At 41.5% G+C, this 25,891-nt stretch overlaps 2 protein-coding genes across 6 annotated transcripts in view; one reads left to right on the forward strand and one right to left on the reverse strand.

The window, feature by feature from the left end:
- NSD2 (nuclear receptor binding SET domain protein 2) overlaps positions 1–24,919 on the reverse strand; it is a 100,929-nt gene extending 76,010 nt beyond the window's left edge. The window contains exons 1-3 of one of the 4 annotated variants that reach the window (XM_054201908.1): positions 24,784–24,844; positions 20,548–20,724; positions 7,687–7,769 (exon numbers count right to left, since the gene is read on the reverse strand). The gene's annotated coding sequence lies outside the window, so the exon portion shown is untranslated. Of the gene's footprint in view, positions 1–7,686; positions 7,770–20,547; positions 24,547–24,783 lie in introns of those variants that run through there. The other 3 variants (XM_054201910.1, XM_054201907.1, XM_054201909.1) reach the window with 3 other exon arrangements.
- The window catches only part of LETM1 (leucine zipper and EF-hand containing transmembrane protein 1), a 30,948-nt gene continuing 29,964 nt past the window's right edge, over positions 24,908–25,891 (forward strand). For both annotated transcript variants that reach the window (XM_054201914.1, XM_054201915.1), the window contains exon 1: positions 24,908–25,045. In XM_054201914.1, coding sequence (XP_054057889.1) covers positions 24,967–25,045 — 79 coding nt within the window. In that variant the 5' untranslated portion in view covers positions 24,908–24,966. The remainder of the gene's footprint in view (positions 25,046–25,891) is intronic.

Consider the following 25,891-nt stretch of genomic DNA (forward strand, 5'->3'; position numbering starts at 1 on the left):
CACAGCAGCGTCCCCAGGTGGGCGAGAGCGCTGCCGAGGGCCTGCCGGAGGTCGGTGGAAAACACTTATTTTCAATCTAATTTTTTTTTAAATATTACTTTTTTTTTTTTTTTCCCCTTTGGGCCCAGGGATGCTCGCCATGAGCCTGGTGACCGTGCCCTCCCCAGCCGCCAGGCTCGGGAGCCGTCGTACACGTGTGCTCTCTGAAAATCCTGATTTAAGCCAAATGTTTCAACTTTCCCTACAACTGCACACAATTTTGAGGCTGTCGGATAGTTGTAAGAATCCAAGTGTGCCTGGCTGTGAATTACCCCGGCTGTCTCTTCTGGAAGTATGGCCTGGTTTATTTATTTTATTTATTTTTTTAAAGTTTGCATCAAAATAAGTACATGTGGTTGCAATTTGCCAATTGAAAGCACAGCTTTTTTTTTTCTTTTTTAGGCCAAATCGTTAAATATCCGTCATGTTACAATAGGAACAAATATTCTCATGAGCTGTCACACCAGATAAAGCAGGTAATAGCCAACGTTTTCAAGCTTTTGATGGTTTGATAAGGGATTTGTGGAGCGTTGAGAAACTGTTTTTTGTACAAGGCCGAGAATACAGTTCCTCGGTGCTATGGATACTGTATTAACCTGGTAGCTAAGGGCCTAATGCCATTCCTGTGAAAGGTAAACACAATAATGGAAGAGGGGAGGACACCAGCATCATGCTTTCTGGATAATGGTGAAATTACACCATCTGTTACAGAAAGGCTCGGATATTTATTTATTTAGCTATTTTAGGAAATTAATTTACTTTCATATGTTAAAGTTTGTCGATGCTTTTACGTGTGTGTTTAATGGTGGGTGTATATTTTTTAGTGTGGTAGTTAACAGCTGAACAGGGCAAATTTACCGTCAATTACTTAGAAATGCAAAACTTAATCATTGGCTGATTAAAGCTAATCTCAAGGTGGCTGAAGGAAACCTGTCGGTAGCAATAAAGGTACTTAACATGTTTTACAGCCTTTCTGTAAAAAAATACACAATCTCAAAGGTGTTAGACAAACAAGATTTAACTTTCTAATGTCAGTATTTATAGCATTAAAGTGTCATGATGTTTTAAAATAGCTGATTTGAATTGTCATGACAATTTCATCTTACAGTTTCCTTTCTAAAGTTGTTATATGCATTTACAGAAAAAAAAGTTTTCTAATTAAAAATAGAAGCACCGTTATCAGTACAAATAAACAGAAGTACAAATATGTGAATCCTGTTGTTTTACTACATCAGGGCATATACAGGTGTGCTTTTCTCCCATAGTTGAACAAGAATGCTAACATATTAAAAGTACAAAGCATGACATAGTTATCAATAATTGGCATGCTATAAATGCATTATCTGCTTTCTCTTGGGAATAAATTCTGTGTTCAGGCTCAATGATATAAATCCATCTCTACGTATGACTTATAAAAGAGAAACAGATTTTTATTCTGTACTTATTACTAATGCATGAGATCCTCCAGATTATGCAGTTCACATGTTTGCTGCCTTTGTCAGTTGTTTAAGTGCAAGGATTTTGCTTTCGTGGTCAAGGTGACAACAAATCTTCCTTAGTCCTTTCAACTCCTATAGATCACTGGCCCTGTCTATGCAACTAGGATTTGCAGTCACGTAATTGCCTTCTAATAGACCCACCATGCAAACTTCCAGGAAAACTTATGCTGGGAGTTAACACCTTGTAACTGGAATGGTACCAGTTTATACTGTACGTAGACACTGGTGCAATCCAGTGTCATGACCCCTTTAAACAGAAACTGCACGTGCAGGTTTTTTTTTTTTATTTCAAAAACAATTGTCTGTTTTCTTGCGCTCATATTGTGATAATAAAAATCTCTCAATTTTTTCACTGCAGGACACAAAGAGGCTGATTCTTTGAAAGTGGATATAGTTATATTACACTCCTGAAAACTGAGTTCAAAAATTTTTTAACTTCTGATGGTGTAAATGCACATGAAGCGCAGAATGAGCTTGTGCTGACAAATAACAGGCACACTGCATTATACTTGAGTTATGGCTTCAAAAGAATTGAAGTAAATGTCCTCTAACCTATTTATAGTCATTGCAAATTGGCGGTTTTAATCTCCTTCATTACATTTTCTTGTGATTTTGAATTAGGTAATATTTTTTAACAGCTTGATGTTTCCTGGATAGCCAAACGGGTCATTGAAACCAAAAGATGTACAACTACAGCAGATCATAGTACTCATTTATTAACGACTCCTGTTTCATTTGGTATTTAAAATTTTATTGTTCCTTACTTCCAGCCTTTATGGATATACTGTGTTAAGAAATAGTATCAAGATCAATATCCCTCTGTTCAACTCAAAGGAATTTAAATATATGTAGTGGCTACACAGTGTTCTAGAAATATTTAAATATTTCCGAGATTATCGATTAGTTACTAGGCCGAAAGATAATTTACATTTTAAGATCACTTATTCATCAACAATGGTAGTCCGTGCCTCTGACCTTAGGCTTATGTTAGGATACGCTGAAATTCTGAAGCTGAAGGAAGGTTTCTTTTTTTTTTTTTTTTTTTTGGGTGCCACCACAGGGGCAGACAGTGCCAGAAAGGCAGAAAGGCTAATGCCCACACTGCAGCTGCTGTAGTTTCATTGTATTAGGCAGAGCTCAGAAACTAATTCTACATGCGTGGTCCTATTCCGTGCGACACTGCAGAACTCCCTCCCCTGAGAGTTTGGTCAGCCCTGTTAGCAAGGGGATGGGGCACACTTTGGGGTACTTATTGCTATCAGAAATAATGGAGATTAGCAGTCCCTGTGCTAAAGCTTTCTTTTTCCCCTGGCAAAGGCCAATTGTAACGACGCTGTGGTTAGCAAGCACGTTTAATCTCATTTTAGGTCTTTGTGGCAGGACCTTCATGTTTACATTTCTCTCCTGTACGGATCCTAAGGATTGATTGCTTCCTGAATTCCCTTCTTGTATCCCTTTTTATTTTGTTTCAGGATTTTATATAGTCATCTGTTCAGTAAATATTTTCCCGAATGCGCATCGTCTTGGTGGCAATGTAAACATAACTACAGGTAGAGTTAAACTGAAGTTACGTGACTGCAGTTGATGAGTTAATCAGATATTCGCAAGTTAGTTAATACAGCAGCACAGCCTGTCCACAGTGTTTATTGTACTACAGGTGTTTAATGAGATAAGGACTGTACTAGGCCATACAGAATCTACAAATGTAGATTTTTCGTGTTTCACGGACTCTTCCACCTATTAGGGCTAAACACTGAAGACATTGTAGTTCTCCTTCAAAACATGAACACACTGGAAAAGCTAATGCCGCCCATTGTTCTGTTTTGTTGTAGCACTGACGCAGAGATACCTTCCCAGTGTTGTCCCTCCTATCACCATTACTGTCTCTTTCACGCTGTCAGCTGGCAGCCCATCACCTGAGTGCTGATTTTGGCCACAGTCCATGTTTTTCCTTCAGATTAACAGTGAGTAATCGTTGTTTCCAACCTGCCTGAACCCTGTCTGAACCTATCCTTAGCTATGTGAGGTATAGCTAACAGAGCCACTGATCCTTCAGCGTGTCAGCCTGTGTGTCATCATGACTGTTAAGAAAAATCTTTATTGGCATGTATGCATTTACGTCTTTGGCCATACAACATATTGCATGCTGCTTAATATGGAGACAGCAAGCTGCTAATGTAGAGTTAAGAAAGAATGAAGTATAAAACTTAAATGAGTGTTTCAAAATATTTTATATTAAATGTAGGATAGTCATCCTAAAATTATAGCACTAAATGAGTTCTTGAGAACCCACACATACATTTGCTAATTAATTGGAATGAAAGTTCATTGAAAATGGTTATTTAAAAAAATTCAGCATTGTGTATTAGAATTGTTTTAATTTCAAATTCACTTGAAAATGAGAAGGTACAGACTTTTCAGACTTTTCGTATGTTTTATGTTATCTCATATAAAAATGGAGTATTTTTAATTGAAAGTTAATTCTTTGGGAAAAAAATAATCTGCTTAGAGAATCTCAAATAGAGTTAGTCTCTGTCCAAATGAGAGACATCTTAAGTGTAACTATTAGTTATAGCTTAAATATGTTCAGAGTAAGAAATTATAACCTTGATGAAAATATACAGTTCAATGTAAATCTTCTTCATACTATGAGTTATACACCAGTCTGTTTACCAGATATCTTTTCAGCTAGGAAAAGAATGGAGTAAATGTCGCTCTTCTTGCAAATACCTATTTCTGTTTGTATCATTTGTGCGGAGCAGAAAGAAGGGAAGTGTCATTGATCGAGCAAAAGAAAAAGAAAAGGTGAAGACATGAGGGAGTGGGATACATCTTCAGGGGAAGGCAGAGGCCAGGAGAAAGGAAAACTGAGGAGTGTGTCCCTGCTGTTTTCTAGTGTTGGGATGATAAATAACAGCTGTATACCAGTTCTAAGCAGCTAACATGCTCCAGCCTGGTATAAGTAACTTCAGTGCACTAATAAATTTATCTGTAGAAGTTATATGTCTCTAATTATCTTCAACATCAGTATGACTTAATTTAAAGATTGCTGACATTCAGAATAAAATAAATCTGATCTATATAGAAACACACAGCTTGAGGATTCAAAACACATTAACTCTTCTTTCTATTGATAGCATAGCATGTTACTGTGTTTATAAACATAAATTTAATCTCATGGAGAAGTATAAATACTGTAATACATTCATAATCAGAACTAATGTTGAGCACTACAGAGCGAAACTACAGGTTTTTTTCAATATATTTGGTATGCATTTCTAGATTTTATTTTGTTATGGTAAACTAAAGCTTAACTCTATAACTCTTAGCTTTTGAGGAGCCGTAATGTAGGTTTGAGTGTTAATTCTACTGCATTTCAAATTACTGATTTATGCTTAATCTTCATCTAATTATTGCTCGGTGATAAACACAATGTGGTAAGTTATATAGCAATGGAAGTCTTGAAGTTGTGGGTATTTGTTTGTGGTTTTTTTTTTTCCCATTTTGGCAGAGAAGTCACTATTGATATTTCCACTCTATGCCAGTGCCAAAGAATAAAGTTTGTTAAGGGTTGAATAGGCCAGATAGATAATGCTACTTCTGTTTTCAGCAGATGCTAATGCAGTGTTTTATTTTGCACATATATTAATCTTTGCTGCCTCAGTACAGAATGGTGAGGGTAACTATGTCGCTCCTAAAGGTTAATTTCATTCTTTTTTAAGGCATGCCATTATTCTGTTAACAGTAATTGCTCTTTTTTGAATGATTAATTTGATCATATGAACTGTTTCTAATTATGTTGGTGGCTGGCAATTTCCTGTACTGAGAAATTGTAGCTGTGATCATATCCCATTTAGTCAGTATATATGCCTTGAGAAAAATGCTCATTGACAGATATTTTCAGAAGTATCCACTAATGTTGAGAAATGTTTGGAGACTTTTATATAAAATGCCTAGCACTTGTTTTATATTGTTAAGTACATGCAAATTTGCTTGACAAATGAGGGCTGAAACAACTGTATTTGAGGCACAGGATGAGCAGGCTTGCAAATGCAGGCCTAACTGCTAAATTATCACCTGTGCTGGTTTTGCTGTGAAAACTGAAAGGAGTAGGACGTGTTCCTTGCACATTTTGCCATGTTCTTACACTCTTCTCGAGCTTGATGCGCTCACTCCTCTAAGCTATATTTGTTCGCTTCGGTTATTGTTAATGAGCCAGAGCTTACACTCTGCAAATCAGTGCAGGCATTTTATGATACGCCCTTGCTTGGTGCAGAAGCCCTAGCAGGGAGTGAAAGGCAGCTGCTGAGCTGCCTGCAGGAGTTCTACTGTGGTTCACTCTCAGCAGCTCAACCCTATAGCAGGAGTGATCCCACTGTGGCAGTTCTGGCTCCAGCATTGAATCTGCAGCCATTGTACGTACAGTAGAAAAACACTGGACTGTCTCAGCTGCATTTACAGCAGCTGAACTAAACTGCGATTCACATGAAGAATGTACTCAGCAGAGAAGAGGTGTCAGGCTGTCTCCTGCACGCTGGCCAAGCCCACATGAAGATTCACCCACTCTATATTGTCTCACACTGAAGCTGGGCAAGGTTGTAGTACCATTGTGCTAATAATAGCTTCATTCACATGGACACAAGCTACCATGTGTTGGACACTCTTCCTTTTGCAATTGCTACAGCAACTGGATATGTGGTATTTGCTGAAGGGATGAGGTTACGTGCATCTTCTGGCTTTCAGATGGTTCTTCAAGGCAGGAATAAACTGTTTACACTGGTCCAAAGGAGGAGACAGGCACTTAAATGGCACTTGGATTTCAGGAGTCTAACCTGTGAGTCAAAGCCCCAACTTCTGCCTCCCCCCAGAAGTCCTTTGTAGGGGCTAGAAGAGGTACTTTTGCATCTGACTAAAAGTACACTGCTCCCAGCATGCAGCTGACCTAAAATATCAGAATCCTGAAACTGATGCCCTCCGGTGATCTGACATGAGAGGCCTTCAAAGTGCAACTAAATGCTTTGCTACAGCGTACCATCTTAAATGCACATTCTACATGTGTTCCTTATTTCACGTACACTTGTAAAACTGTTACATTTGACTTACATTCAAGGCACTCTGCAAATATATGTACTTAGTGTACGTACGTGAGTCGTCTTCTTGCAGCCCCAATCCTACATGTTTTAATACAGCTGTAACCCCCAGTGCCTGTAGGGAGTCTGGTCTAGCCCACTCTAGACCTGCAGGAAGGAACAGCTGCACACCTTTTTGTGTTCCCTGATTTGGCTGTAACCTGTCCCCAAGGATTTTTATAGGCAGGCAGCAGAGAGCCTGTAGGCTTGCTATGGACATGTCCCTCATGATACATTAAAGAACTTTATCAGACTTTTGCTGGTTAGTTAAAATTGGACCTGTGATTCCCGCCCTTCATACACATGCACCCTGCCTCTCCAGCCATATATTGCCCTCCCTAATTGCTTTTGCCACCTTTGAGGCTGGGACATATGATCTCTTTGTGTATCATCTCTGGTACTGCTGCAGTTCTCAGCCTGGCAATGCAAAGGTAAACTAACGCCCTTTATGAATGGATCACAAGTTCCTGCTTCAGAGTTTTGGGTGAGGGAAAATCTCCTGCCCAGCTACAAACCACTGCTGCATGGCTGTCTGCCCTCATCTGCCTATGCCATCCTAAAAGTATAATAAATTAGGAGGCATGCTCTCAGAATTTAACAGTTTGCTGACTGTACAAACAGCAAATAGAAATCTGAAGAATGCTTTGGAGAAGCTTTTTACAATGCAATATAAACATAGTGACTAGGCCTCTTGAAAGGTCTATGGATATGCCCACACTAGGAGAGTTGCTGGGCCTTGCTGATTCAGGAAAGAACATAAAGAAGTCATTGATTCAGTGGGAAACATTTACCCAACAGTAGTGTTTGAACAGCTCAGGTCTGGGAACAGAATTCCACATTGATAGCGGTCAATATTAATTTAAAAATGTACTGTGGCTTGTGAGGATTATTTTCTAGGTCAGCTTAAATAATCAGTTATCCTATTCTTCCGTTGTCTTTCATGGCATTGTAGGCAGATTAATTGTATGTTAAGTCTTAAATAATTTTAAAGATTTGATTTATGACCCAACCATACTTACCTATTGAGAACTCAAGGGCAGAGACTTAAAAGTCTTGCATGTTTGTATGGCACCAGTACAGGAGCCCTCGGCATGTAGGTGTCCTGTAAGCAATATTGAAATATACATATTAAATAATGGTGTCTTCTGAAGGTAAGAACCATGTTTTTTGCAAGCTTTTTGCACACTTACAAGTATGCACCAGGTAGACAAGCACTCTGGAGTTTGAAAGATGAACCCCTTTTGAACTGTAAGCATCCCGTCTCAGTATGATTCCTAGGGAGAAAATCTTCTCTTGTCCAAGCTTTTTGGATTTATGTAGGCTCTGTGAAGTTCACTGGTAGGTTTATTTGGCAGGTGGGCCTTATTAACCTGCCAGCAAGGGACTATTTGACCTGCTTAGGTTTGTACAGCTTGTAAATAAAGATTCTGTCAGGGAAGAGAGATTCTCTTGTGCTTCGGACTATTTATATCTCTTATAACTGTGGCTGTTAAAGCTTATAAAGAAACAGAAGGTCTGGGATGTGAGACAGAAAGCCCTGAGGGAGTCTTACGTGTTGTATTTGGATTGCTGTGTTAATATCCTAAAATAAACACAGCACGCCAGAAAGTGGGGAATACTTTTATTGTAATTATTATTAACTCAAAGACCTAAATTGTTGGTTATTGAATGGAGTATGGCTGAGCTTGGCTGCAGAGGACAATAAAATAACCTCTTAATTTAACACTAGCAGCTACTGGCAATCAATGCGAGATAGACATTTAATCAGCTTCATTTCCCTCTTTTTTTTTTAATCTTTTTTAGTATTGTTCTCAAGTTTAATAATTACTAGTATTAATATTTTTTACAGCTCAGGTTAATAATGAATACAGTAAGTTTACAATAAAAAGTAATCATAATCAAACTATGACTGGTAGACTCTCCATCAATGGAATTACTTTAATCGGGCAGATATATTGTGTTGAAAGGTATGTTGTATTTCAGATGGGAAAAAAAAAATCCCTTCAAGAAGTCTTTCAGTCCATCTAGTGCAGGTCTGATGATAGGGTCCTTTCTAACCCTACAACATGTAAGTTTTAATGGGTGTATCTGAATCAGTGAAAAGACTTTATACTATTTTATTTATATTACTTTTAAGAAACGGTTTTCTCTTATTCAGAAGGCACCAGTTTGGACTAGCTGAACAAGAGCAATAATTTTTGAGAAAGGTTTCCTTCTGCTGACCTGCTCAGACACCTAAGTGAAGATCAAATGACACTGGGTTCAGCATCTGCCAGAGTTGAAATTTTGAGTCTGTATTCGTTGTTCATTCCTTTGAAAGTCAATTTTGCAATATTTCTGCCTTCTGTCCTGAAAGGGCTTGATAAATGTTCTTTGACCTTAGTCAGGTTAGACTGATCTGCTACTTATGCATTCCAGTGATATTTTAAAATATTAACAGTCACCAGTTTATAGAGAATCTGTTGAATTTACAATTACAAACATACTGGCTGTAGAAGTACTTCACCCAAGAGCTGCTGCTGTGGCCCAGGAGAACTTGATATTGGTGAAGAAAGGGTAGGGTATTACCACTGACGTGCAGCGAGGGGAGAAAGGCTTCCAAATTGTGCTAGGCACCAAAACTTTACCAGTGGAAGCCACTCGGGAGAGATGCCAAGACAGGCAGTGCCCTTTCTTGTTTTGTTCCACCTCTTTTCCAAATGGGCATCTCTCCTATGAGCTGGATCCCCTGGCTCCCAGCCCTGCTATGATGTGGGACTGGCAAACTGCTGTGCACCTGTTCCAGAGGGATTAGCAACTGGTGACAGCCCATACCCAGAATTTCCTCCACAGATGCTAATACCCTTCAACAAGTGAGTCAGAACCATTTGACTTACTGCTTTTTATAGTTGTCGTTGAGGGTAATGATAATCATCCTAATAAAGTCTAGTTCTTAATCTCTCATACTTAATGGTTTGCCATTGGTTGAAGAAGATACTGTGTTGCTCTTCACTCCCATCCCTGTCTGCTTTACCACCATAGCAAAACACTGTTAAGCTTTTACGATCATCTGTCATTATGTTGGAAAGCAAGCATGGCCTGGTGCATGCCAGGCTGAGTCCAGAATTGACTCTGCTAATGAATTCACCATTGGGAAATCTAAGACTATATTAGTTTGTCTGCTGTTTTGATTTTCCTACTGATAAATACATTCATTTGAGAATTCAATAAATAGCTCATGCTGAAAATCAAGCATGCCAGGACTGGTTTGCAGAACTAGTCCAAAGAATCAAATATTGTCTGTATTGTATTAGTATATGTTGATATGCAACATATATGATTATAGTGTTGATTGATTATAAAAATAATGTACACTGTTGTTTTCTCTTTTGTCCACTGCTTATAGGCCTTTATGTCAGTCTGGTAGAAAGCAGTTTTTGATATAAATAATTTATTTTATTACTCTTGAAGACTGTGTCTGTATAGCTGAGGGAATAAATGTACTAAATTTGATTCCACCCAAGTTCATTCTTTTTTTTTCCTTTTCTTTTTCCTTTCTACAAACACATAAAAAGAATCGGGCACTTCCTGCTATCCCTGAGCACAAATTTAGTTCCTGGTATACCCACTCTAACGTATTCAGGAAGGAAGGAATAATCTCTCTGAGGCTATAGTGCTTTTACAGTGACTGCAGTAGCTGTAGCTCAGACTGTCCGTAAGTGAAAAATAGAGGAGTTGTGTAATGTTTGATCTTTGGGAGTAATAATGAACAGGCCCATTCATAGGTGAGAATAATATGCTTGGACTAGCATTGTGCAATACAGTGAAGCAGACAAACGTTCCTGCATAGAGGAGACTACCATCTGCTAGAACTAAACAAAATATTCGTACCAGCCATCAAATGCACTGAGTAAAAAGAAATTTTTTCTAAAATAAGCCCCTCTGTTTTCTGGCTGGGATAAAGTAACATTGATTAGATACCACTTGTAAAAGGTGGATTTTGTGAAAGGGAGGGTGTTAAGTGCTCTAGAGGAGAAGGATTTGCAAAAGAAGGCTGATAAGATAAAGATTTGTCCAAAACAGGACTGGGAAGTGGCTAAGTGGGAAGTGTGAGCTAAGTGTGTGGGAGGGAAGGAGGCAAGCATTAATTTCATCCAACAGTAAGAACAGAAAAAGCGCGGGTTGGGGGCAGATTTCTGTTTCTTAGTCCACTTAAAATTAAATGACCTGTTGATTTCAATTCTGGAAGGTATTAAAACTGTGTTCATTGGGATTCTGGTCTTTTTTCTAATTGCTCTCTTTACCTCACCAAAAAAATCCAAATAGTAACACAGCCAGCCTGATTCACCTTTCAATTCAGTAAGATTCTACTTGACTCAGATCCAGCTACTTTGCTTAAAATATATCAGCTATTATTTTTAAGCAGCGCACTGTACGGCTGCTCTAGCTCTCACCTGCCAGCCATCAGAGACAGGTCGAATGTACCCTCACACCATAGATAAGCCTTCCGCAGGCCCCCGTGACAAGCGGATGTTAGGACAGAATAGCACAGAATAGGTTATGCTGCTGGTGCGGGAGGAAAACGGCTGCCTGGTAGAGCAGCCTTTTGTGTAGTATATCAAGCCCTGGCCCTGTTTTGCCATAAATTAGCTGTTTTAATAAACATTTCCTGCAACTTTTAGTAAACAGATTGGTTCATGCCTTAACTTATTAACAGGCCTTATCTTTGCTATAAAAATGTATATAGTCAAGAGAGATTTCCGAGTGACAGAGTGGATTTGTGAAAACATCCGCATAATGTTTTTCCACTTGCTTTCAGCCCTGTTCTTGGATTTGCTGGCGGAGACAATGTTTGGAGTAAAGTCACGTGATCAATCTGCATTTTCTTGCAGTCTTCCTGAGCTGTTGCACTACTGTTTTTCATGCCAGGTATTCTGTTGATCTATAGATCTAAGCTCCTTCTTTTAAGGGTAATAAATCAAAATTATACAGTGTTTAGGATTTCAGTCGGAGAGATTATGTCAGAATTAGAACATTCCTGAGTGAAGGTCATATAAATCAATCCTTCAGTTATTCCGTTTTCAGTTTCATTGTAATGAACAGTACCCTGCTTGCAGTGAGAAAGCTTATGGTGCTAGAATACTGATAAGATGATATTGCATTCAGAGTACATTTTCCGCTATTGGATGAAATCTGCAATGCGATATATGACATATATGCAAGGGTCTGTGTTGAAAAGCCTTGAAATTGGCAAATTATAACATTCTAGGGATGAGGCTGGTTTGCAAAATCATTGAATCATCTTTATTGCAGAAAGCATTTTAATGAACAAAGTAATAGCAAAGGTCTTGTAGTAGAAATGTAAAAGAAAAACATACCATTCTTTCAAAGCTATCATATTAAACAAGTTAATGCTGTGCATTCTTAACACTGAGGTGTAATTTTTACTTGGGTAGTAATGCCTAACAATTAACGTAACTTTTCATACTTAAAATCTCGACAAGTGATGTTGCTCATAATAACATAATGTAGCTCAGTAGCCATTTTAATTGCTTGTGAAATTGTAACACTGAGAAGTAAGAAATTTGGGATTGAAATCAGACTGATGGGTTTTGGTGTATGATGTGGATTAGTCAGGCTGTTGTCTAAATTCCTTGATCATGCATGCACACACCCTTTAAATATTTCCTAATGTATATATTGAACTTGTGCTCGTGGGACAGTATAAAGCAAATATTACTCTTTGAACACACTCCAATGCACTTTACCCTGGGGAAACAGCTAAAGCATGTGTACCCATATTTATTTATTTACTATACACAGCCCTCCCCTGACATGCCAATATACCAGGGCCTGCATATTCCAGTATTCCAGCCTGTTTGCTCGCTTCCCTTTCTCTGACTCTGCCCTTCCCACCAGCATCCCCCAGGGTTAGACATATTTGGTTACCACTCAACCCTGATTTGCATGTGGCTTACTCCAGTTTCTGCGCACCCCTGCCCTGCGCAGAGGCGCAGCTGCAGGCCTGGGGGAGGAGGAGGAGGAGCAGGAGCTCTCCAGGGTTCTGCTCAACCTGAGGTGCAGGGATTTGGGGGAGAAATCCCTCAAATCTGCCCTTCCATCTAGCCGGCTGGAATCAGCTTGCAGAAACGAGGATATGCCCAACGGCTGTAAAGGTCAAGTAATGCATCAAACTGGTAGATTCTGCCAACTACCTATTTATCTGCCTGCATTGTGATGTTCTGAGTAGTGCCCTGAGTGTGGAGCATGCGGGCCTCCACGTCGTGTTTCTGGAAGGACCGTAGACCAGTGGAGGTGGGAACAACGGTTGCAGTGGACAAGACAGCGGAGGAGGAGGTGTCAGAGCTTCAGGCACAACAGTGAAACTGTGAGATGACCAGAAGTGGGCCTGCAGCTGATGGATTCATTTTCTGAGGGTCCATTCAAGAGCGATCACGTGGTGCTGGAAATTGCAGGGTAGTCTCGAAGCAAGGTGGAGCATAGTTTTTTAAAAAAATTCTTCTTCAGCTTCTCCATGCTACTTGATAGATTGACCTTGACTTGGGCTACGCAGTTGGGGAAAACATTTGCAGAGTTTTTACACTGCACTGAGCCTGCTGTTCTGGAGTGTAAGAACTGAGGGATGACAAGCTTAAGACAAAGCATAAGGGCCACAAAGACCGGTGATGATAACCACATGAAAAATAGAGGAACGAGAAGGAATGGGGGAGAGATAAGAGGGCACAATAAGAAGTGCACCGGGATATTAATGCAGCTCTTCAGGAAGCAATCACAGATGTTAAGCAGCTCATTAGGGAGGAACAAATCTCTCCGAACCATAATACCAGACCTGGCCAGCTACAGCGTGAATGCGAGTGTGCGTACGTAAGTGTGGGCTGTGTGTGCCTCTGCAGTGCAGAGGCTTGGAGACAGGTTTGCCACAAGCACACATGCACATGAGCTGGGACACAGCAATATACAAATAACCTTGGTGACAGAGGCAAGACTGAAACACACAGATTCATAGCTCCCAGCTCTGTGCTCAGACCGCTAGACTACTTTCTATGTTTCTTTATCAGCAGTGATGAAATACAAGTCACTGCTGCAGGCAGAATAGGCTAATGATACCAACGCTCTATGCTTGCCCCATTTCTCATATTCTTTCCCTAAGCACTTGCTTCTGACTATGACCAGAGATTGGATAAAGGGACTCACAGGCCTTTCGTTTAGCCCAGTGCAGTTGATCTAGTTTCCATTATGCCATTATGCCAAACGAAGCCCTCATCCAACCTAAATAAAGAACAGGATGTGGCACTGTAAGTTTCTTTGTTTACAGTGTCTTAATAAAATCTAGAACAAATTACTCCATTTGGAAGCGAAAGAACATTTTCTTACTGTCAGCTCTACAAGCTGGTCTTGAAAGCTGGTAGTCACTGGATCCTGTACATCAATGCCAGTAAAGCTCTGGAGACAAAAATCCGTAAATTTCTTCTGCAGTACCTTCTCCCTGCCTCCACATCCTGTCTCAGCGCCGTCTGCAATTCTTACCTTCAGCAGGTTTATGAAATGTCTCAGCTGAATAAAAATATGTTGTTACTGATATAGGAGAAGGATTGGAATTCATTTCATCTTTATTACAGTGAAATGAAATTAGTTATGTTGACATTTCAGTTGTAAAGGGAGCAAAAGCTACAATATTTTTTACTCATGTAAGTAAAGTAACTCTGTTGATAATCCTGATATGCTATATAGCAAAATTATTTTCGTATGATGCTGTTCCACAAAATAATGTAAATATATGGATTGCATAGGTGTTAGCAGGAGCAGAATTTGCTTAGAACAAATAATCCATGATCTTACTTTGTTTCAGTTAAATTCCAGTTTATCTTCATTTCATTCATTCTCATTCTGATACTTAAGTTTGCCATAATAAAGACTCTTTTGGGATTCTAATTAGTGACTTCTGAGGAACAGCATTACTACAGTGAATTGAGACAAAGGTCAGTGCCACAAGGAACCTGGAAAATACCTGGACTGGAGCAAAATGTCTTTCCTGTTGGTTTACTTAGGTAATTCAAAGTTTTAATCAGAAGGATAATAGATAATGATTAATACAAAGACTGATGTCACTTGAGAAATGTATTATCAAAGCCTGACCTAAAAATTTCTTTCAGCCAGATCTGTCATTTTTCATTTGGACAATATTGGCTTGTTCATCTTGTTTTTTGAAATGTGCTTAACCAGACAGAAAAATCATAGTCAGAGAAAGGAAACACCTTTGAGATTCATCCCTAATATATTTCCATTAATCTCAAGGGAGTAACAGTAATAGTATCTAGCCTATATGCTCTGCAAAGGAGGGAAATGCAGCTCCATAGGCAAAAGGCATGGTCTGGTTAGATCAATTTCTATAGCATCTTGTCTCAACATATTTGAGGGCACTATCTTTCTCAATTAATGTCAGCTCTGCTCTGGGAATACTCTTTGGTAGTTAACTGTTGCTGTTAGAGAGCTAAGTTCAGATATAACACAGCTGGCTTATGTATTTTGCTGTTAATATTTCGTAATGGAACAACAAATGTGAAGCGAGCAAACTACTAAGCAAAATGCAGAAGACTTTCCACCCAAATAAATCAACTTTAAGCATGAGAAAACCCAACTGTAAACTCAACTTTCTTTTGACTGACTCCAGATAGAAAAAAATAAATTACAAACCTCAGGAACCCATTTAAGGTAGGTTTTAGGATTTTCTTTTTCCTAGATTTCTAAGTCTCCAGCATATTGGAGGTAGCACGCATGCTTCTGTGCAAACACCACCAATCTCTAGAATATTTCATGTTAAGTTCATTCTTGGACAGCTTCTTTACTTTCATTTCCACTTACATCAAAGTCAAATAGAAAATCCTCAAACAGCCCAACTCCTCGCATAGCACAAGAATGGAGGAAGAGCAGACATGATGTTTAGAGGGAATCAAGAGAACACTGAATGTATTTGTGAGAAAGATCACAGAGGAAAGAGGAAGAAAGCGAACTTAAGAAAGAAGACAATGGAAAGCAAGTGCAAGGCAAATTTCTAAAGCACGTGCCCTCGTGGCTTTCATGGGTAATTACCCACTAGAGGGAGAAAGACTGTAAGTCATCGCTAGCTGGATTGTGCCAGAAGTTGGACTTTGTAAAGTCTAAACACGAAACTTTGTAAAGTCCAAACAGTCCAAAAAGCCTTACCAAACTTCTGTGGTGAGAAAGCCAAAGATGCGAGTTCCCTACCTGTGAGTTTCATGCTGTAGAGTTCTATGTAAGTTACCAACAATACTGAAATCCTTTCCCTTTCTGGCCTGGCTTTCATTACACTTTTCTTCAAAAAATCCCCATCTCTATTAACCTGTTTGTTCTTTTTTTGGTGACAGCAACACCTGGAGTCGCAAGGATGGCAGAAACTCTGTTGTGCTTGTCTAGGACTAACTGAACTGCCACAGCCCCCCAGGATGGGGCAACCCTGGAACAGCGACCCTTCAGTCCACCTCAGAGACCTCCTTGGTTCCAATTTAGGACTTGCATCGTATGGTTTTCATTAGCTGCCCATGGGTAATCATTTATGGTCTCTTATTCTCACCTCTATTCGTGCAGAATGGAGAAGGCTTTTAAAATTCTAAGCAGGCTTAGGCATGTCCTTTCCTCAAGGGAAACTAAGAAGGGAAGTAGTAATAGATGCTTAGAATTGGAAACGGGGCATAGGAAAAGTAGCTCTTACCCACTTGTGTCATTCCTGCTTCTGAAAATCAGTAGTTTACGGACTTCCTAACTTCTGAACCAGACATTGCATCTAGACAAGCAAGTATCAGAGACTTTGTTAAGCCTAGCTCCCTTGAAGTTGCCTGTTTTCATTTTGAACATATTTATTTATATTTTGGGGTTTTAGAACATCCTGTGGCAACGAGTTCATATGAAAATTTATTTCCGTCTGTTCTTTTTTAAACCCTGCTCCTAGATAAACTGATTGAATTAATATGCTGTTATGAGCAGTGATAATAACCATTTTCTATTCACTTTCCTCCCACCTTCATTATTTTCCAGTCCTCTATGTATCCCTTTCCTGCTGCGGTACAGAATGCAAGCCCCAGTCTGGCTCCTGTTTTGAATGATATGAAGACTTTTCAGAGTTAAGCTATTAGCAGTGACAACAGTCTTCTCTTAACTCCAACCTTGCCTCTCTGCATAAGAACTGCTGGATAAATAAGAATGTAATGCAAACTCGGAAAAGATGCATAATTATTTCCACACAGGAAGTCTGCAGTTGATAGTTCGGTGTCACAGATAGAAATGACTCGTCTAACGTGCTGTGAACTAAGTCAGAGCCAAAGCAATTATCTAATGCCTGTGAACCCCCCGGGTCAGCTATACTCTCTGCTACCATGTGTAATGCCAGAAAAGTTCGCTGACAAACACCAGCCATCAAAAGCACTTCTTCCTCCCAAACTCCATGTCATTAGTTTCCGAAGTGGCCTGCGGTTATATCCTGCTCACCTTCAAATTCTCTCAAAAATAGACCAGGGGTTCTGGGCACTACTGGTTCAACAAGCCTGGTTTAAGGATTACCGAAAACATGGCATGGCTCCATTTGTCAGTACCCTGATATGATCCTTAACACAAACCAGGTGAAGGTAAATGTAAAATAGCGTATTTGCAAAACTCCAAACATAAGCAACACATTTGCATTGTTTATCCAAAGCAATACACAGAAATGAAAAGAAATAGGGCATACAGGACATTTGCAGACCTGGGAGAGCAGCTGGCTGCGCTCTGTAAGAAAACTAGGCACAGGTGCTGGGATTGAGCCCAGGGCCCTGATTCCCAGCTGGCACGCTGAAAGAGGCTTCCCGCTCCGGGAGAGTTAGATGTTCCTTGGGAGGAGAGGCCTCGGAAAGGGGAGGAGGTTGTTCCCTTGGCACGACAGGAAAGCACTGCTGGCTGAGCCAAAGGGGAATGGAGTCTTTTTGTTGATATCTGTTGGGTGTATTTCTTTTTTCAGCTGTTGGATTAGTGACTAAAAAAGAAAATGATCGATATGTGTCATATTGGAATAAGTATGGGGTTTGTCACCCTGACGAGCAGTCTTACCTTTAGCTGTTGCTCAGATTAGTCACAACAAGTTGCCCTCGCTCTGTTCAGCCGATGAACTGCTAGGTATTTGCAACCCCCAGCTAAGGCTTCGGTTTGTACACAAAGTTCCCTCTTGAAGCTGCTTTCAGAGGAGAGCACCTGGTTTGGGGGACTTTACTTCCCCTGGCTACTGATCAAATCCAATGGTGAAGCTCTTTTATGTCAACTTTGTATTTTCTTACATATGCATATAACTTGCCAGCCACACTTTATATACTCACGTAACCAGAATGAGAGCATGTAACATGTTACTGAGAAAATAACTAATCACTTTAAGGTAACAGGACCTTTGGGGGTGAATGCCTTCTAAGTCTGTCTCTAGGGGATACTATAATAGTAATAAAATGAATAGAGGCCTAAGACAGGCAGGAGAGAGGTTGCTGATTACATGGGAAAGTCCAGACAAAGCATCTTCTGTTTCTGATGCCCGAAATTCAGCCGTGTAAGAAAAAGACAGGATACTGGCAAAGCAGCACTAGGATGTACTTGTGCTGATGGCTCTGTTATTTTTCTATAGTTTCTCATCATGTTTTGCCAGGTACTTCTCCTCAAGATTCTCATATACCTACAAATCAGTACAAACCAAGTTTGGAAACCTGCTTCACTTGCCTTTGAGGTTGCCATTTCTTTCTGTATCACAAGAACAAAGATAAAAATGTTAATTTTTAGCCCTTTCCAACACTTTTATGATATTATCTGGCAAGCACCAGTGCATAACTGTGTTTATTCCTTTACCAGTCTGTGTCTGTGAGTGTCACTGATAGCGAAGGGACACAGCATGCATATGCATGTGTAGCATTGAGGCCCAACAGCTTAGGTCCTGCTGAGGTCAAGGCACAGACATCCAGACAAACACTGATTTAGAAAATTTACAGTATAGAGGGTGGTTGTAGAAAGGGAAAGCGCACTGACCATTCCAAAGGAACCAACTCCTTTTTTTAAATCTCTTAATCTGCTTTTCATTATCTCTGTGGGGAGGCCTCTTGAGAAAAGCAGCTCTTTGACTTGAATAAAGGAGGGGCTGTGGGTTTGCATGCTGGAATGGGGAGGTCATTGTACGGCAGCAGGGAAGATGGGAGTGTTAGTCGGGTCAAGGAGAACAGGATAAAAAAGTGTGAGATCTGCGTTACAGGCTTGGTCTGGATTATGTAAGGTAGAAAGTTTAAAGCTGAAAGGTAAACAAGAGAGAGCGATTCAAAGGTTGGAAAGACATATTCTGGTAGGGTCATTCAGGCTGATAGTGAGAAGTATGGGCCTGGACTGATAAGATCATCAGCAAAAACAGCAAGAAAAAGGTAACAACAGCTGAGGCCCAAGAGGACTAAATTCTGCACAGGAATTTTAAGCATCAGGCTTCAGCAAATCGACCTGTCCATCTTCAATATCTTTCTTATTTGTTCTTTTAACAGAAATGCTTAGTTCTGCTTCTCTCCTTGGAGGCAGACAAAGCCCGAATACGCCTGGGGGACAATGGGACTACGTAGCATTTTGCCTGCTACCAAGTCATACAGCTGTGTGCACGTGCTGGCTGTAACCCTCTCCCCTCTAAACCAGTGCTTATCACAAGCAGCCTCAGCCTTGCCAAACTGCTAAAGAAAGTTGTGTTATTGCCACTAAAATGGCCCTTGGAAGGAGCCCATTTTTCTCCTTTTTAGAATAAAAAGGTAAAAATTCTCCTATATTGGTATGCTGACCTTCTGCTGTTTCTTTAATGGATGCAAACTGAAAGATATCTGGTTTGCAGGGACCTGCTGTTTTTCCAGCACTCCTGTAACACTGGTGGACTTCACCAGGAATTTGGAGATACAGGAGTGCAGGATCAGGTCTACAAAATCCGGGATGCGGTGGGGGAGGGCTTCCCTGATCGCGTGCTTTTCTTGTCTTCCTTCTTGATGGGTTTATAAAAGCAGAGGTGGCAGATTTGGGGCTTTTATTGACAGTAACACAACATTTGGTGTTTTCTTAAAGACCTAACTCTGAGAGGCAGATGATGGCAAAAGACTGTCAGCTTTGTGTTTCTAATTGCAGACGGGAATTTGCAAACCTTACAGACTTGAAAAAACCTGGAGGCAAAGAATAACTCTAAATACATATTTTTAAATCCTGTCATTCGTAAAATCAATTTGGCAGATTTGGAGGTTATCTTAAATACAGCACTGGTATTTTGTAGCAAAATCTCAGACCTTCTCATATCAGCTGGAACTAGCAGGTGCATTTTTAACACTAGACACTCCTTTTGTCCTTTTTTTTTTTCCTTTGTATTTCTCAAGGTCTAAATCAATTTACTCATTATAGCTATGTTTTTCCCCTTTTTGCTAGTGTGTAGCCTGAACACTGCCTGCCCTCCCTCCTCTGCTTGATCCTCCTTGGCCAGAACCTTCTAGCTCTTTCCCCATGTCCTCCTCCAGTCCTGTAGCCAGCCAGCAGCGCCCCAAAACACTGCTTTGTGCCATGATTATGCATCTTTTCCGCTGGTTTGTTTCACATAAGCTCCATCTGCTGGTTAAGACTAGAATCTGTATGACTTCCACTATCAACGGCAAATGCTGCTTTTTCCTCAGTCTGAAAAGATTTGCAAAATTATCTGTTTGCACTCTCCCAGCTGTGTTCTCCTTGTCTGCCTGCATGTCAGATTTAATTAATGACCACTCTAATACGTTATTTTGTATTGCTAATTTGGGTGAAGCCTACGCAATCTTTTAAAATACGGCTTTTTGACTAGAATTTGAGCAGGTAATTACCCTTCGATGTGGAATGACTGTTTACAGCACGTTATTACTGTCATGGAAATCTCCCGAGTGGCTTTTCACTTCATTGTGGGAAAAAGGCACCCAAGGCAGGTTGTTCCCACGCTGCTGCTCATGTGTAGCCACTGCCACTTGGTTTTGGCACGTTACAGACTGGGGTGAACTTGTGACCTGGACGAACATATAGAGCAAGCCTGTAATCCAGCGACCACTTGAATTTTTACCTTTGGGCTCTAACATTTACAGAGTGACAGGCTTCCATATCCCGGGAGCCTCTCCCAGAAACCCGTGATGATGATTGGGAGTATTTTTTAAAGAACTACTAACAATCTGTTGGTTTTCCCCCTTTGAGTGGAAACCTAATGCAACTTACTACACAGTAATGTCTTTTTTTTTTTTTCCCTCTTCAGATTTACGCTGAACAGTGGTGAATAAAGATGAGGGTAATCCCATATTGTTAAATCTATTCAAGGAGACAACCTGGAGATTGCCATGGAAACAGGTTCTACAGACTAAAAGCGTAATCCTACTTTTAAATACTGTATATGAACTGTACCACTACATGGTTTATCAGACCGTGTACACAAACATGATGTTGCAGCAGAGGAGTGACAAACCTGTCTCCCATCTCATCAAGTGCTAATTATGCTCCCACCTGCTCCCAAGTATCAAGCATCGCACCTCCTTCCCCTCCGCCTGCTGAATCTCATCTCCCCAGTCCCTTGCTGTCCCTTCCGCCAGCTCGGCTTGTCGTCTGAGTGTACGGGGGAACTGAGGCCCTGCCTGCATAACGAACACAGTGGTTCTGGCAGGAGCGTCACAGCTCTGGTATCGCTACACAGCCCCCTTCCCAAGCTGTAGGGCAACGGACCACGTGTCTGAAGTTGGGGGGGGGGTGGGGGGGGGTGGTGTCCCATTATCCATCCACCAAAAAAATCAACAGGATCTAGGAAGTGCTTCCTGTGGCATGTCCTCAGGGAAGTGGTGACAACCGTGGTGAGCACGGAGGGGTGCCCCCTCCAACTGTGCAGGTATTTTTGGCAGGCCACAAAGGAATCCTGTTCCCCATACGGATCTGCCTACCACCCCCCTGAGCTCCTGAGGTGGTGAAGAGGGAAGGGACAATAGCAGATAAGAATTTCATATAACTATTTACTATGGGAAATCTGTTGCACTGTGAAGTAGAGATTTTCTGAAAGAGAATACTGCACGTATAGCTAGTTACCTTACAGTTTTGCTCCCTGTTCATATTGACATTTGCCCCCCAATTTCCAGATCTCTAGACTTCCTCAATGGAATTATAGGTTCTTGTCTTTTCATGTCCTTGCAAGTAACTTTCATGTCCTTTTTTAGATCTATGCAAGTAATGCACAGACGTAGGCATATCCTATGCTTTTATAGGTCCTATGCACATACCTCTTTTAGACAAGTAAAACATGCTTGCGTTTTTCAGGTCACCGGGCTGTGCTCATCTATCAGTAAAATACATGTTTCAATATTCCCACAGCCTGTGACAGGCATCGCAATTTCCTGTTATTTGGAGTTTGTTTTGTAATTGTTTAGATTACCTTGCTTTTGCTTCTATTCAACTTGCAGGGGAAAAAATTTTTGATGTTTAATACTAAACAATAATCTTGTTTCAATATTACATTTATTTTAATCGTTCTCAGATCCGTATTAAATCCATCTAGAAAAAAGGGTTTGTATTTCTTCCTTCTAGTCTCACCCAGTTCCTGCTCGGAAACACATCATTTTCAACGAGATGGCTGACAACTTTTCCAAACATGGTTGCTCTAAGAACCAGGTCTAAAATGGCTGTAGCAGCTTAAGTTTTTTAAAAATAAACCCCTAGTAGCTATGTGTATGGTGTTTTATTTTGGGGATGAGTGTTTTCTTTGTGAACTCACAGGCTGTTGGTTTGGATAGAGTGAAAGATGTTTTTCTTTAAAACAAAGGGCCATGTATCACCTATAAACACTAGGCCTTTTCATGCGAGAGCAATTTGTACAACTACTTGAAAATTATTACTACTTTGTCTTTTCTGAAGTGTTATTTCACAATGCTTGGTAAATGTACAAAATCAATTAGTATTTTGAAACCGTATCCATTTACGAAATTTTCACAGAGTGTATTATCATTCCTTTTCATATATGGTAGAAAACCATGTAACTCCCAGGTATAAACAAATCTGGAACAAAAGACTGTACAAAAACATAACGGATTCAGCTCTGAAAAGGCTTATGTGTGTACATTGTCTGCTACCCTGAATACTAATGAATTTAATGAAACTATTGAAAGTCTGGTTACATGTCTGCATAAATGTATTGAGACCTCTGTAATCATCTGTTTGCTGTCTGAAATCTCTTGTCAATAGTTTAATGACTTCAGAGCATATTCTTCTTCTTGTATAGGCTTCATATAATGTTTCTACATAATTAAGCAGCTTTGTTAGAGGAACTGCCATTAGTTGCCCCATTTCATTTGGTTTTGTTATCAGCCAACCAGAAAGAAAAAAGAATAACAAGAGAAGGCTACAAACGCAGTCTAGTGAGAGAAATGTGTAGATTGGGAAGATGGTTTTTTTGTTGTTGGTTTTTTTTTTTAAGATTGCCATATTAACATAAAGTACTACTGTTAAGTTGCACATTTTTAAACAATTTTAACCATTTAAATGTACTACATATTTAAATACTCATAAAGCAAACACAGCTGGCTAAAAACCTCGCAGTCCATTTGGAGCCTAGCACTTTAAAAGCAGCTCTAAGAAGTACATAAATAACACCAATTAATTTTTAATAGTCACTAAATTTAAACACCACCAGTGTTTCTGTAGGCAACACAGTCAAAAGATGGGAGAAAAGCATGTAGATTTTTTTTTAAGATTTGGTCAGTTGAATATTCCATCTTCACATGTTCTTTTTTAATAAAAAATATAAGTAGTTTAATACAATATTTTTATACTTAGGAGAAACCCTGAGGATTTTCTTTAAATACACAAAAGAACTTTAAAATGTTACTGATTAATTTCCTGCATTCACCAAGTCTCAAGCATGAAAGGGTGATGGCAGACACATTTGCTTTTTCCTGCTGAACGAGACGCTGTTTCAGTCATGTTTTGGGTCAAACCTGAAGCTTCTGCTACCCTTTACATATAAAATTAAATGGCACCTATTTTCTTTGGGGATTAGCTGGAAGTACAAATGCCTGGTATAATAAATAACCTGTGAAATAGAGGTCTGAAGCCACGGTACCCTTGTCACTTTTGAGCCCTGTCCTTGAGGCAGCCATCTTGTTGACAAGGGGTGTCAGCCATCTTGTTGAAAAACAGTTCCAGCAGCTTCCCACCCCCCCGCTTTTTTTTTTTTTTTTCAATAAGGAAGGAGTTAACACCCAAAACTGATACAAGTAGTTTTTAAAATTTCACTATTCTCAGATTAAATGATAATTTCTGCGGTTTGATTCTGATTAGTCTCTGCATCTGTCCGTACAATTAAAAACTAAGCAACATTAGTGGTGTTATTTCATACTGTATTAACTGAGTACTGAAATACTCGATAAAAGATCCAAAATGCTGGGCTGGAGAGATTGGTATTTAAAGAATAACATGCTACCCGTGGCCAAATTATTAACCAGCACTAGTGAAGCACATCTGTCAATTGACAAATTTCTGTACTATTATCAAGAGTATCCTGGCTCCACAAGAAAGGTATTTTTCCTGTCACATCCCAAGACAGCAATACACGTGTGTGCAGTGAAACAACTGCTGCCAAGCGGTACTTAACACCAGCATAAATGACAGATTTTGGCCCCAAAACGCGAGGGAATGCCATTGCACACACGGCCTGGTATGGGTGCGCTGCCCTTCGGGCTGCGGTGATACGCACGCTGCGCCGCGCCGGAGGGCTGGGTGAGGCGCCAGCGCCCTCACCTCAACGCCCGCGGCCCGCCTGACCTTCCCGGCGGGGGCATTAGCTGCCTGCGAGTCGCCGCCCCGCCGCCCACCGTTTCCACCGTGCACCCGCGTAGATAACCCCGTCGCGGCCTTCGTCAGCCCCCGCCCCTGAGAGCCCGCCCACCCGCTGCTCCCGGCTGCCGGGGAGGCTCGGGGTGCCTGAGGTAGGACTACATCTCCCAGCATGCACCGCGCCGCGCCACCACTGCGCTCGAGTAACGCCACCGAGGACTACAAGTCCCGGCATGCTGCGCGCCCCGCGCCGGCAAGCGGCTTACCGTGCGCCCCCCGAGGACTACGCTTCCCGGCGTGCCCGACGCTGCGAGGGCGGGGCTATGCAAACGCGGCTGGGCGCTGCTGGGCGTAGCGGGGATCGCCGCGCGGGTCCCGTCCGGCGGGGCACGAGCAGGCCGGTAGCCCGCCGCCGCTAGCTCGCCGCCCAGCCGCGCGCTAGCGCCAAAATGGCGTCCATGCTGCTACAGACCTGCGGCCGGCGGGCCTGCCGCCTGCCCCGAGCGCTGCGCCGCCAGCCCCGCCTGGGTGAGGATCCCCGCGGGCCGGCTCCGGCGGCGGGGAAGGAAGCGCAGCCGCGGCCCGGCCCGGCCCAGCTTTGCGGTGCGGTGCGGTCGCGCCGCCGCCCGGCCTGTGGTGCCGGCGGCGCTGGAGGCCTGGAGAGGAGGGGGAAGGGAGGGCGGGCGGAGGGAGGCGGCGACGACGACGCGTCTGGGGGCTCCCGGTGTGGGCGGAGAGGTCGTTGCGGGAGGGAAGGGCGGCAGCGGGGCGCCGGCTGAGTCCCCGCCGTTCCCTCCTACGAGCCGGCAAAGCCGGGGCCGGGGAGAACGGGCCGCCTCCCCGCTGCCCCTCCTGGCGGGGAGCGGTTGTCGGGGCTCTCGTTGCCGGGCTGCTGTGGCCGGGGGTGGGCAGCGCGTCTCCTCGCACTTGCTTCCCTGACAGGGTGGGCTGAGAGGATGCTTTCCCCTCAGGACACGTGCGTCTCTTAAAGGCCAGCAGGCTGAGGCAGGGAAAAAAAAAAAAAAAAAAAAAGGTGTGTTTTAATTAAGTTACGGCAGTCTCAGTTTTATTGAGTTACCACATCTCGGTCCTGCCTGCCTTGTTCTCAGCATAGCTTGGCTGTGAAGTCCTGTTGTCTTTAGTTGTACGTTCCTCAATACCCTTTAAGAAAGGACAAGAGATTATTTTTTTAATTTATGTTAGGAGGGAAATGTGAATTTGCCTTTTTCCCAGTGGCTGTGAAAGCTTGGGAAAATAAAAAGGAAACACAGTGGGTGATACTGTTTTCATTAATAATCAAGATAATTTAAAGATCTTTGGGCGGTGAAGTTTAATGACATGAAACAGCTGATAACTTGTGACGTGCGTGAGGCC

Source organism: Rissa tridactyla, chromosome 5 (assembly GCF_028500815.1).
Source record: "Rissa tridactyla isolate bRisTri1 chromosome 5, bRisTri1.patW.cur.20221130, whole genome shotgun sequence".
Lineage (NCBI taxonomy): Eukaryota > Metazoa > Chordata > Aves > Charadriiformes > Laridae > Rissa > Rissa tridactyla.